At 47.2% G+C, this 13,598-nt stretch overlaps 1 protein-coding gene across 5 annotated transcripts in view; it reads right to left on the bottom strand.

Moving 5' to 3' along the window:
* Positions 1–290: 290 nt before the first annotated feature.
* COG7 (component of oligomeric golgi complex 7) overlaps positions 291–13,598 on the bottom strand; it is a 73,266-nt gene continuing 59,958 nt past the window's right edge. For all 5 annotated transcript variants that reach the window (XM_073553649.1, XM_073553651.1, XM_073553650.1 and 2 more), the window contains exons 14-18: positions 5,966–6,106; positions 2,483–2,566; positions 2,154–2,268; positions 1,708–1,851; positions 291–671 (exon numbers count right to left, since the gene is read on the bottom strand). In XM_073553649.1, the coding sequence (XP_073409750.1) occupies positions 505–671; positions 1,708–1,851; positions 2,154–2,268; positions 2,483–2,566; positions 5,966–6,106 (651 nt within the window). In that variant the 3' untranslated portion in view covers positions 291–504. The remainder of the gene's footprint in view (positions 672–1,707; positions 1,852–2,153; positions 2,269–2,482; positions 2,567–5,965; positions 6,107–13,598) is intronic.

Below are 13,598 nucleotides of genomic sequence, written 5' to 3'. Positions count from 1 at the left end.
CAAGGTGACGGCAGTACCTTGGGATACAAATCTTAAGACTGACTTTAAAGAAAAAAAATAGATGGAAACAAACATCTTATATGATGCGATTACAGTTACCATCAAGTCACCAGAACATCCTACAAATGGTGCAGCCAACTTTATTTTACAGCCGCACAGAAGTTGACGAGGCTACAGAGGTGTAATGTGTGCGGCTGTTACATAAGTTAGACAGTCATCCAAGTGCCTTTCGTAAATCACTTTCAAAACATATTAAACGTTTCTATAAAAAGAATATAACTCCAGACGGATTCTAATAAATATACTCATTTTTCTTTATATTTGGCAGTAAAGTTTACAGGATTTCACATATTACAAGGACATGTTACGCCCCCGCAGACCATTAACTCTATGAGTATCTGTCCTGAATACAGACCTTGTTAGAGCCTATTTGAAAAGCTCATAAGAAGGTTCTGATCTGACATCAGAAAGCACAAGGTGATGAATGGCAATACCACAGGTAGACTAGTACTCAATGCTTCTCATTGCTGCAATGGAGGAGGAGATTTTCCTGGGTAAGGGTTTTGCTGCTTGTCTGAAGTCTTCAGGTTTGGTCTTCATCAGCGAGACAATGGTATGTAAAGTGCGGGTGGGCTGCAGACCAAGTGCATCCATGACATTGATCAAATAATCTAGGAACACAACATAAAACGAGGATAGATTACAGATATTATCAAAGAGTCTCACTGGACCCTGGTCCAACAACCACGTCAGGAGTCTGTGGCAGCTGGACCAGTGCCCTGTGAACCTTCTCCTCCTACCTGACAAAAACAGGAATGGAAAGTAGTGAGTTAACTGCGCTGCATATGATAACCGAAGGAAGAATCCAGGAGCCCGAAGAATATTGTATGTGGTTTATTATCAACACATTTTGAAGTCATCCGGCTTCTTCATCAGGACAAACCACAAGTATTTATAGTTTGTCCTGATGAAGGTACTTGTGGTTTGTCCTGATGAAGAAGTCTGATGACTTTGAAATTTGTTGATAATAAACCGGATAGAATATTCTTTGGTCTCCTAAATTCTTCCATTGATTATCAGCAGCGCAGTTAACCCACTCATTCCCATTCTTGTTTTTATCAGATCTCCTCTGTGGACTTGCAGCAGCTGACACTATTGAGCTATAACAGTGGTTGTGTTTTACACAACCCTATAACGTAAGCACATTCTTGCACCTTACTTTTATCCATCATCGGATAAGACACTATTGCACTTTACATTGTTTCTTCAGACTTTTTCTACTTCTCCTACCTGACGGCATCACAGAGATCTTTTCCGATTAGTATCTCCTGCATTATCTCATGCATTATGCTGCAATAATGATGTTGTTACAGTCTACTAATCGAAAAAGGCTCCTGGGATGGCAGCAGGTAGGAGGAGGTTTACAGGGCTCTGGTCCAGCGAATCTTTTTGACCAACGCTATTAGATGAAGCCATATTACATAGTCACATACTCTACAAGTAGCCATTTTTTGGATTGTAGAATGTAGGGCATATTAAAGTAGATGGACAGTGTTGTTGGATCAGGACCGATCACAACTGATCAAGAGGAAGAGGTCTCATGATCAATGGTGGTCCATCACAATCAATTATATCTAAGACAACATCCTGCAGTCATCGCATACAATACCTGTCCTCTATAAAATATAATAAAGCGCCATCTCTCACCAATATCAGTTGCAAGCTGCTTGCTGGAGTGTGATGTGACAACTGGAATCTGTAGGATGACATCGCAGTACGTCTGCATGGTGGCTCTGGCTAGTGATCCCAGCCAGTAATCAGCCATGTTATCCAGTTCTGGAGTCTCTTCCCCTGTAAAATACACAAAAAGTGAAATAGATTGGCCACTGCTGCTATAGATTATGGGCAAACATAATGACCCTAGATTGATGGCCATTCTTGTAGGTCTGAGAAGTGTTAATATTTGGCGGTGATTGCATGTTTTCTGGGTGTATAAATAAATGGAAGCCTTTATAAACATCAACATAATAAAGTTGGCAGTAAACTGGAATTAACAGGTGAATAGGCGGAGGTGGAGTTGACCTATAAATCAACCAAGTGATCAATGCTTCCAGCGTAGCTAAAGTCCCACAGGCAGATGACTGTAGACCCACCTTGTTCGGGAGGATAGGGCAACTTCCCAGCATGCAAAGCCAGTTCCAGCGCTGAATCTTCAGGGGTTACAAAGGGCTCGAGATGCAGAGGAAGAGACATGAGGTACTGACCAATCTAAAAATGCAAAGATGACATTTTGATGGTTACACAAATATGAAAGAGTGGAAAATATTGCTATGGGGCTATTCAGGGTCAGAAAGAGGTGGGTGACAACTTTTAAGGAAGCAGCAATTGTAGCACTATTGGTTGTCAGATGGCCTTCTGAACATCTCTGTAAGAACCTGAGAGAAGAGGATGCATCAGGCGGTTGGCTGTTTCACACACTTACATTACTGATGTACTCGAGAGGAGTGAGGCTGAATGTCGGCAACTCTTCAGTCAATGTTTTACCATGGTCTTCGTATCCCCAGCTCTGATAATAAAATGCAATGCAAAAGATCACGTATAAAGAAGGGACAACTGGGATGATCTCTCCTAGTAAAATGGCTGCCAATCCTCGAGAGAGCAGTAAAAAGTAAAAGGTGATAAGTGGTCCTCACAGATGGGGTTCTCATATACAGGAACTTTACAAAGTAGTCCAGAAACCGGGCTATACAGCTCCCAGCGGCCATGTAGACAATGCATCTAGCAGCCAGGAAGGAGTGGAGGCACTTAAATGTATTTTTCAACCTAACAGTGGGAAATCACCTTTACAGAAGAAAAAAAAAAAGTCACACTTACCACCGGAATTCACCCCCCACTCCAAAGGTCTTTTCTAGACTAGAAATTATGACTTCATGAACATCAGAAACTTTAACGCAGAGGCCACTGATTGGTAGGAGGGTCAGGTAACAGGTGGTCTGGATGTCATCGCTTCCGATCTCAGGGAAGTAAAATTATGGCTAATCCGCACTGCTGTTAATCGAAATGTAAATACACCTATACAATAAGATATCAATGAATAAACACCAAAGAAAAGCCAACAAAGCAAAAAATCGAAAAGGCCAAATGTACTTTATTAGATAATGAAAACATGTGCAGTCAATAATATGAAACATAAAAGATATGTATTTGTAAAAATTACCAGAGAAACAACACAAATAAAAACCAAGGGTGGATAACCTGGATACAATGTAAATATATATGTGGATACTAATAGGAGTATGGCTTTCAAAATATCATGATCTCTTCAATAGAATATATGTCACGTACAGTTGTGGCCAAAAGTATTGACACCCCTGCAATTCTGTCAGATAATACTCAGTTTCTTCCTGAAAATGATTGCAAACACAAATTCTTTGGTATTATTTTCTTCATTTAATTTGTCTTAAATGAAAAAACACAAAAGAGAATGAAGCAAAAAGCAAAACATTGATCATTTCACACAAAACTCCAAAAATGGGCCAGACAAAAGTATTGGCACCCTCAGCCTAATACTTGGTTGCACAACCTTTAGCCAAAATAACTGCGACCAACCGCTTCCGGTAACCATCAATGAGTTTCTTACAATGCTCTGCTGGAATTTTAGACCATTCTTCTTTGGCAAACTGCTCCAGGTCCCTGATATTAGAAGGGTGCCTTCTCCAAACTGCCATTTTTAGATCTCTCCACAGGTGTTCTATGGGATTCAGGTCTGGACTCTTTGCTGGCCACCTTAGAAGTCTCCAGTGCTTTCTCTCAAACCATTTTCTAGTGCTTTTTGACGTTTGTTTTGGGTCATTGTCCTGCTGGAAGACCCATGACCTCTGAGGGAGACCCAGCTTTCTCACACTGGGCACTACATTATGCTGCAAAATTTGTTGGTAGTCTTCAGACTTCATAATGCCATGCACACGGTCAAGCAGTCCAGTGCCAGTGGCAGCAAAGCAACCCCAAAACATCATGGAACCTCTGCCATGTTTGACTGTAGGGGCCGTGTTCTTTTCTTTGAATGCCTCTTTTTTTCTCCTGTAAACTCTATGTTGATGCCTTTGCCCAAAAAGCTCTACTTTTGTCTCATCTGACCAGACAACATTCTTCCAAAACGTTTTAGGCTTTTTCAGGTAAGTTTTGGCAAACTCCAGCCTGGCTTTTTTATGTCTCGGGGTAAGAAGTGGGGTCTTCCTGGGTCTCCTACCATACAGTCCCTTTTCATTCAGACGCCAATGGATAGTACGGTTTGACACTGTTGTACCCTCGGACTGCAGGGCAGCTTGAACTTGTTTGGATGTTAGTCGAGGTTCTTTATCCAACATCCGCACAATCTTGCGTTGAAATCTCTTGTCAATTTTTCTTTTCCGTCCACATCTAGGGAGGTTATCCACAGTGCCATGGGCTTTAAACTTCTTGATGACACTGCGCACGGTAGACACAGGAACATTCAGGTCTTTGGAGATGGACTTGTAGCTTTGAGATTGCTCATGCTTCCTCACAATTTGGTTTCTCAAGTCCTCAGACAGTTCTTTGGTCTTCTTTCTTTTCTCCATGCTCAATGTGGTACACACAAGGACACAGGACAGAGGTTGAGTCAACTTTAATCCATGTCATCTGGCTGCAAGTGTGATTTAGTTATTGCCAACACCTGTTAGGTGCCACAGGTAAGTTACAGGTGCTGTTAATTACACAAATTAGAGAAGGATCACATGATTTTTCGAACAGTGCCAATACTTTTGTCCACCCTCTTTTTTATGTTTGGTGTGGAATTATATCCAATTTGGCTTTAGGACAATTCTTTTTGTGTTTTTTCATTTAAGACAAATTAAATGAAGATAATAATACCAAAGAATTTGTGTTTGCAATCATTTTCAGGAAGAAACGGAGTATTATCTGACAGAATTGCAGGGGTGTCAATACTTTTGGCCACAACTGTATAGTTAACAATATGACACCAGGGTTACTCATGGCTAATAGTATTAGTTAAATCCATTTAATTGCCAGTATGTACACACTTCATGCCCACTAGTGTCAATGTAATCCATAAAAGTGCATATCCCCAACACAAAAAACAAGAAAGCCATACATATTATCTTTAAGGGTCAGAGTAGTCCAGGCACCCACCACACCCGACGCACGTTTCGCATTGAAATGCGTAGTCCCTGGACTACTCTGACCCTTATGTATATACATATATATTTACATTGTATCCAGGTTATCCATCCTTGGTTTTCATTTGTGGTATTTCTCTGGTAATTTTTACAAATACATATCTTTTACCTTTTATATTATTAACTGTACTTGTTTTTATTACCTAATAAAGTACATTTCACATTTTCTATTTTTTGCTTTGATGGATTTTCTTTGGTGTTGTTAATCGAAATGGTAAATTCAAGTCCACCCAAGTGGGTTTGCGTTTTTTTATCTTGTCAATGCGTTTCGAAGTATTGCACACTTCATCAGGAAAAAAAAAACCTGATGAACAAGTGTGTAGTACTTCAAAACGCATTGACAAACTAAAAACCCAAAAACCCACTTCGGTGAACTTGGCTTTACCATTTTGATTAAAAGAAGCGTGGATTATGCACAATTTTCCTTTCCTGGGATTTCTTCAGTCTGAGGACCCGCTGGACCTGCAGCAGCTGAATTTTAATGTCATAACAAGGTTGTGTGAACACAACCAGACCAGGTTAGCATAACCCTTTTTAATATATCATTGTCTATAGGCTAAGACGTTGTTGCGCTGTTTTCTGCTCCTTAGTTTTCTATTATCGTTTCCGCTCTGACAGAGATCAGTGTAGCAGCAGCGTTGGAGTGTGGAAGGGGGTTGATAATGCCTTCCGTTGTTCTTTTATCATGATGACCTTCCACTGTTAAATTTACCTCTTTAAGTGAAGTAAAGTTAGAACAGGCAACTCACCTCCATTTTGGGCACCAGGAGAAGTTGCTGTTTTATCCTTAGGAAGACAGAGTCAAAGGCGAGTTGATGAGCTACCTGGTTCTGGCGTGTGAGGTCAGAGCGGGCAGCAGCCAGAAGGTTAGCATTGACGGCTCCTTTCTCCTGGATACACGAAACAAAGTTATCACAACGGAGATCAAAACTATGAGGACACAAAATACAGAATATATAAAAAATACACAAACACACGACCACTGAATAAATGACACAGCGAGAAAAGGTACTAATTTCAATAAAAAGGAGATTTTTGTGTACTCACCGTAAAATCTCTTTCTCTTAGCCTTTAATTGGGGGACACAGAACCTTGGGTGTTATGCTGCTGTCCACTAGGAGGCGACACTATGCATAATCTGAAAAAGATTAACTTTGGCTCCTCCTCTGCAGTATACACCCCTGGACGGCGTCAGCCTTCTCCAGTTTTGTGCCAAAGCATAAGGAGGAACGTAACCAAATAACATAACCATGCCTGTAAGAAGGCTACTATGTACGAGCTCAAAGAACAATATGAGAACTCAACAGGAAACAACGGCCCGTAAGGGCAACAGGGTGGGAGCTGTGTCCCCCAATTAAAGGCTAAGAGAAAGAGATTTTACGGTGAGTACACAAAAATCTCCTTTACTCTGTCGCCTAATTGGGGGACACAGAACCTTGGGACGTCCCAAAGCAGTCCCTGGGTGGGAAGCAGTGGACGAATATTGTGCTGACAGTCCCCTAGACTTGGGGTACTGCCGCCTGCAGAACCAGTCTACCCAGGCTCGCATCCGCTGAGGACTGGGTATGAACACTGTAGTGTTTCGTAAACGTGTGTAGGCTAGTCCAAGTGGCCGCCTTGCACACTTGTTGTGCCGAAGCCTGATGCCGAATGGCCCAGGAGGCCCCTATTGCCCGTGTAGAGTGTGCCGTGATACCGGCCGGAAGAGGGGAACTGTTAAGTCAGTAGGCCTCATGTATGGTGGACTTGGAAGCCGGCAACCCTTTGCGACTACCTTCCGGAAGAATGAAGAGGGAATCAGATTTCCGGAAAGGTGCAGTCCTGGACACGTAAATCCGCAATGCTCTGACGAGGTCAAGCGTATGCAGAGCCTTCTCCACTCTATGAACCGGAACCGGGCAAAGGGAAGGCAGTGAAATCTCTTCATTAAGGTGAAAGTTGGACACAACCTTCGGAAGGAAGGATGGTACCGTGCGGAGAACCACCTTGTCCTGGTGAAAGGCTAGGAAAGGCCGTCTGCAGGAAAGTGCTGACAATTTCGACACTCTGCGTAACGAGGTGATCGCCACTAGAAAAACCACTTTCTGAGACAGAATGGAGAGTGGAACTCCTCTAAGAGGTTCGAAGGGTGGAGCTTGCAATGCTGTCAGGACCAGATTGAGGTCCCACGTATCCAGCGGACGTTTGTAGGGAGGAACCAATCGGGAAACTCCCTGGATGAAAGTCCTTACTTGCGGTTTAATAGCAATGCGCTTTTGAAAAAGGACTGAAAGCGCCGACACCTGACTCTTAAGCGAACTTAAGGATAGCTTGGCATCTAGGCCCGATTGAAGAAAACCTAGTACCTTCGGGAGGGAATAAGGGAGTGGGACTTGTCCATGAGATTCGCACCAAGAAAAGAAAGCTCTCCAGGTACGATAATAGAGCTTGGCGGAGGCAGGCTTCCTTGCCCTGATCATAGTTGCAATGACTGCCGGTGAAAAACCTGCCTGGGTTAGAATCCAGGTTTCAAGGGCCATGCCGTCAAATTGAGAGCCCCTGAATTCTGGTGGAAGAACGGACCTTGAGACAGAAGGTCGTGACGGTCGGGTAGACGCCAGGGGGCGTCTGCCGTAAGTTGGACGATGTCGGCGTACCAAGTACGTCTGGGCCAGTCTGGCGCGATGAGGATGGTCGGAACTCCCTCTTGCTTGATCTTCCTCACGACCCTGGCATTTAGGGGGAGGGGTGGAAAAATGTACAGGAGTCGGAACTGGGACCAGTCCTGGACCAGGGCATCCGCTCCGAGCGACCGCGGGTCGTGTGTCCTGGCCATGAAATTGGGAACCTTGGTATTGAGATGGGATGCCTTTTAGGTCCACATCCGGGGTTCCCCAGCGTTGACAGATCTGGTAAAAAATCTCGGGATGGAGAGACCACTCCCCCGAGTCCATTCCTTGCATGCTGAGGAAGTCGGCTTCCCAGTTTTCTACACCCGGAATGTGTACCGCAGAAAGTACCGACCTTGTGTCTTCCGCCCAGCGGAGGATATGAGCCACTTCTCTCATCGCCTGGGCGCTGCGGGTCCCGCCTTGGTGGTTCACGTATGCCACAGCCGTGGCATTGTCCGACTGTATCCGTATGTGCGAGGCTGAAAGCAAGTGATGAAATGCTCTCAGTGCCAAGAGAATGGCCCTGATTTCCAGAACATTGATAGGCAATGTCACTTCCCTCGGTGACCACTTGCCCTGTGCCCTGTGATGTAGGTGCACCGCCCCCCACCCTGTCAGGCTTGCATCGGTAGTCAGGATCTTCCATTGTCCTGAGAGGAATGGCTTCCCTCGTGTAAGCGAGTTTGGTTTGAGCCACCAATGCAGGGACCTCCTGGTTGATGACGTCAACCTGAACTCCCTGTCGAGGGAGAGAGGGTTCCTGTCCCAAGATCTGAGTATGGCTAGTTGAAGGACCCTGAGGTGAAACTGGGCAAATGGCACTGCCTCTATTGCTGCTGCCATCCTGCCGAGGATTCTCATGGCAAACCGGAGAGATCGAGGAGGACTGCGAAGGAGTGTGCGAACTCCCAGACGGATGGCCAGTGTCTTTTCCTTGGGAAGGAGCACCAGGCCCCTGGCGGTGTCGGATACCATTCCCAGGAATGTTAGAGTCCGAGTTGGGATGGTCGACGATTTCTGTAGGTTGACTAGCCATCCCAGGCGACTCAGAGTGTCTAGAGTGATTGAGACACTGACCTCGCAGTCTTTGAAAGTGGGAGACTTGACGAGGAGGTCGTCCAGGTACGGGACGACTAGGATGCCTCTTGAGTGCAGGACGTCCATGGTGGCCGACATGACTTTGGTGAACGTTCTTGGAGCCGTGGCGAGTCCGATCGGAAGGGCGACAAACTGGTAGTGGTTTTGGTTGACCGCGAACCTGAGAAACCTTTGGTGGGCGGGAGCAATTGGTATGTGGAGATACGCATCCTGTATGTCTATGGAGGCGAGGTATTCTCCCTGCTCCATGGATGCAATGATGGACCGGAGGGACTCCATGCGGAAATGACGGACCCGTACGTAATTGTTGAGCTGTTTTAGGTCCAGTATGGGTCGGACGCCGCCTCCTTTCTTGGGGACTACGAACAAATTTGAGTAGAATCCTCGGAATCTCTCGTTCGCGGGAACCGGCACCACAACTCCTGATTGAAGGAGAGAGGAAACCGCTTGGTGGAAAACACGAGCCTTTTCTGGTGGTGTTGGAGGAACAGAAAGGAAGAACCGGTTCGGTGGAACGGAAGTGAACTCTATCTTGTATCCGGAAGACACTATTTCCCTGACCCACCTGTCTTCTGTAATAGGCAGCCAGACTTGCTGAAAGAGTAAAAGTCGGCCGCCTACTGGTGGGGTGTCTTCCGGAGGTCTCGATTCATGATGAAGTGAAGTTATGAGGTTTTCCTCCCTTGGGTTTCGCTTGGCCTGCTTTCGACTGCCAAGCCCTGTCCGGTCGCTGCTGCGTCCGTGGGTTGTCTCTGCGTGGAGAACGGTTGCACTGGGCGCGAAACGGACCAGCCCGAGGAATTCCGAAAGGATCGGAATCGCGCCTGGTTTCTTCGTTTAAACGTGCATTTCGGTTTTAGTTGAGGGAGAGAGGTATTCTTACCCCCAGTGGCATTGGCTATCATGGTGTCCAACTTTTCGCCGAAAAGTCTTCCAGTAAAATACGGAAGTCGCGTGAGGGACTTCTTTGAGGCCGCATCCTCTTTCCATTCTCGCAGCCAGAGGATGCGTCGGATCGTGATGGCGTTTGATGCTATTCCCGCTACACCTCTGGCGGAATCCAGGGCTGCATGAATCATGAAGTCTGCTACCACTGCCATCTGGACCGCTTGGTCTGAGAGTTCAGGATTTGAAGCCTGAAGACCCTCCTGTAGTTTTTTGGCCCAAGCCAGGATGGCCTTGGCTGCCCAAACTGAAGCAAACGCAGGGCCCAGCGAGGCGCCTGCCGCTTCGAAAATAGAACGAGCCATGCGTTCTACTTGCCGGTCTGCTGCGTCCCTGAGGGTTGAGCTATCCGGCAGAGAGAGTAAAGTCTGCGCTGCTAGCCTAGAAACCGGAGGGTCCACTTCAGGTGGATCTGTCCATTGTTTGCTGTCTTTCTGTGGGAAGGGGTACTTCGCTTCCAAATATTTGCGATTAGCGAATTTTTTGTCAGGCTGCGCAAACTGTTTGGTAAGTATTTTCTCAAACTCATCGTGATTAGGGAAGACCTTAGGTGGTTTTTTAACACTTTCGAAGCAAATCCTATGTTCTGGGACTTCCGGGGGCGACTCTGGAATTTTTAGCACCCGATGAATGGCAGAAATTATGTCCTCAACTAGCGCTGTATTGCTAGGGGGAGAAGGTACCACGGACCTGACCGTTTCATTATCTGAGTCGGAGTCACAGATGCCCTCCGAATCCTGTGCCTCGCTAAGGTGATCCCTGGAGGGCGACCTGGGGCGGGGGTCTTCTGTGGTGGGGGATCCCTGTGGTAAATTGCACTGTCTGTCTGTGGCAGGGGACTGCCCAGGAGACCTGGAATGACGCTGTCTCTCCCTAGAGGGGGACGACCTTGTGCTATAGTGCGACTCAGGTGATCGAGACCTGTGGGTCCGCTTACGTCTGTGAGAGTCGGAAGCAGCATGTTCCTGAGACAAGCTGTCCGTTTGCTGTGTACCGTCCATAGCCGGGGTCCGACTCTGCAGAGCTTGCAGTAATGTAGCAGTTAGGTTGTCTATGGACTGTGACATAGACTGAGACATCTGAGTTGCCCATTCCGGCGTGGCCTGTGACACTGAAGCGTCAGTAGGGACTCCCTGGGGTTCTGACCCAGAGTTCTGGATGCAGTCCCGGCAGTGCGGATACGTGCTGCCACTAGGGAGCGTGGCTTTGCAGGCTGTACAGAATGCATAGAAACATTCCTGCCTGGTTCTCTTCCTTGAGCCCGGCATAGTGCACAGAGGCTGGCTATAAGGGATCGTACAGGGGTGGCTACGCAGAGGGAACCCACAGAATGCCTTATAGGAAGTATAGATTCACAGCTGAGTAATGAGAACCCAGCTGTGAGCTTACCCCACCGGTGTGCCCCTAGGTCCAGCGCCGACAGATCCCAGTTCTGTGCCCCCCGGAGACCGCTGTGATGCTCCTCTCCTGGATCTCATCCAGAAAAAATGGCCACCAGGGCTCTGAGGAGAGGGAGGAGGGGGCGGAGAGCTGAAAAGGGCGCGCTGGGCTGTGTAAAAAACGCGCCCTTTCTGCCTCAATCCGCCCCTTCTATGACACTCCAGCGTGTCATTTTGGTCATCCGGGGGGCGGGCCGGGGGGCGGGGAAAAGGCGGCGGCTTCAGCTAGGCCGAAGCCGCAGCCTAAATTAGAAGCCTGATGCCCAGGAGGGCTCCAGAGCGGCGCGGTAGTCCGGGGGGGGGGGGCAGATTTGTACCAGACCCCCCAAGAATGGTCGACTGGATAGCGGTGGGGGTAGCAGGGGTAGCGGTTTTTGTATGGGGGCCCCTGAAGCGCTATGGAGCCGCTGCTGTTGCAGAGACAGGGACGCAGAAAAGCCCTGTCTCTGCTGTGCCATCCAGTCCGCACCCTCCCCCGGCCCCAACAGGATCCCTCAGCCAGCCTGGGGTCCCTGGAAGCTGCGAAATGCTGCCTGATCTCCGACCCTACCTGAGGCGTCTCAACCTAATACCCCCATGCGGGGGATTAGGGAGGGTGGGTCTGTCACCGTCAGGGGGGTCTTCATCCTCGCCTCAACCTCAACCCAGACCCCTTAAAGGGGTTGGGGAAGGAGGGGGGTCTCGACCTCGAACCAGGACCCAAGGGACTGGGGAGGGAGCGACATGGGGAAAAACCACCTCGACCTCAACCGGGTACCCCTAATAGGGGACCGAGGAGGGAGCCATGCCGGGAGTCTCGCTGGAGACCCAATTTTCTTCCTCTGTATTTCCGGTGAAAAAAAGGAAAAAAACGGAAGAAAAAAGGTGTGCCTCCTTGCGACACTAAGCAAAAACTGGAGAAGGCTGACGCCGTCCAGGGGTGTATACTGCAGAGGAGGAGCCAAAGTTAATCTTTTTCAGATTATGCATAGTGTCGCCTCCTAGTGGACAGCAGCATAACACCCAAGGTTCTGTGTCCCCCCAATTAGGCAACAGAGTAAAGTGACACATCTACATGAAGCATAAACCGAATAAGGCAGTCAGTCTATATCTGCAGGAAAATTAATATGTTCCTAAAAGTTGCGTCTCCCACTGTTGGGATCGAAACTCATCGGGGGAACAGTCATACCCAATTCTGCCTTATCAGGGAGATGTTGCACCGTGGGGTGCGCTGGAGAGAGGCAACTATGGAGTCTGTTCTGCAATCAAGTTGATCCAACCATTCATTCTCCCGCTCAACCAGGTGGGACGAGGCTCAGTAGATCGTGGGAGTTTCTCCACTGGGACCACCAATGATGCCTAAATTGAAGGGATGAAGTTTTTTGTTTCTCCAAATCAGAGTCAACATTGATCTGGCATTGTGTTCAGAATGCCAATGTAACATACCGTTGGGTTGGTAACTGAAAAATGAAAAAAATCTGCTTGTGTCGTTGGGTCCCAGTGAACCTCATTAAGTGCTATGGGGGTTTCAGCGGTTAGCCCCCAACAATCAAATACTGATGGAGGCTCTAGATCCTCCCTGTTGGAACAAATACCAGTAAAGGACATTGGAAAAGCGACAATCATCCATTTAAAGGGGTAATCCAAAATGAGAAAAAAGGCATTTGCTTTTTTTTTGTTCCCTCTTTTACAGCTGTTCACATCAATGGAGGAAAGTAATAAGTCACTCTAAGTATCCATCAGATCATCAGAGGATTTCCATCATAGTTGGGCATGGCTGGTTCTCATGTACCAGAGATGGGCTTTACGTGTTCATCTGCTGTTGCTACTTTTTTTTCCCCTTAATCTTGCAAGTACACAAAACAAAGCTGTTGTAAAGACACTGCTGATTGAAGAAGACGACACCCTGGGAACGTAGCCCTATTGAATGTCAAGTACAGGCAGCTGAAGTATGGCAAGAGCGGAACCAACGGGGACGGTGCCAGGCAGATCAGTGGCGGTGCTGCTATGGATGACAGCCACAAGTGTAACGGCCCTGAACAGAACAATCAGTTCCTAAACTTGAGGCTGGCAGAAAGCGCAGGAACGATTGCACAAATCTCTTTGTTTTTATTCCATGTGGGGCTGATTCACCTGGTAAAGCCAGTGGTAGTCACTGTTTATGAGAGCGTTACTGACTTACAACCGCCAATTAAGATGCTGATCTTCTGGGGTATATGGTAATGGCTATGTCATTATGGGGCCAAACCAAGGCAAAGGATGCATAATAG

The sequence above is a fragment of the Dendrobates tinctorius genome, unplaced genomic scaffold (genome assembly GCF_039654945.1).
Source record: "Dendrobates tinctorius isolate UK_male_01 unplaced genomic scaffold, ASM3965494v1 ptg000202l, whole genome shotgun sequence".
In the NCBI taxonomy this organism is placed as follows: domain Eukaryota; kingdom Metazoa; phylum Chordata; class Amphibia; order Anura; family Dendrobatidae; genus Dendrobates; species Dendrobates tinctorius.
The sequence above is the reverse complement of the archived record's forward strand: the minus strand, read 5'-3'. Positions and strand labels throughout refer to the sequence as shown.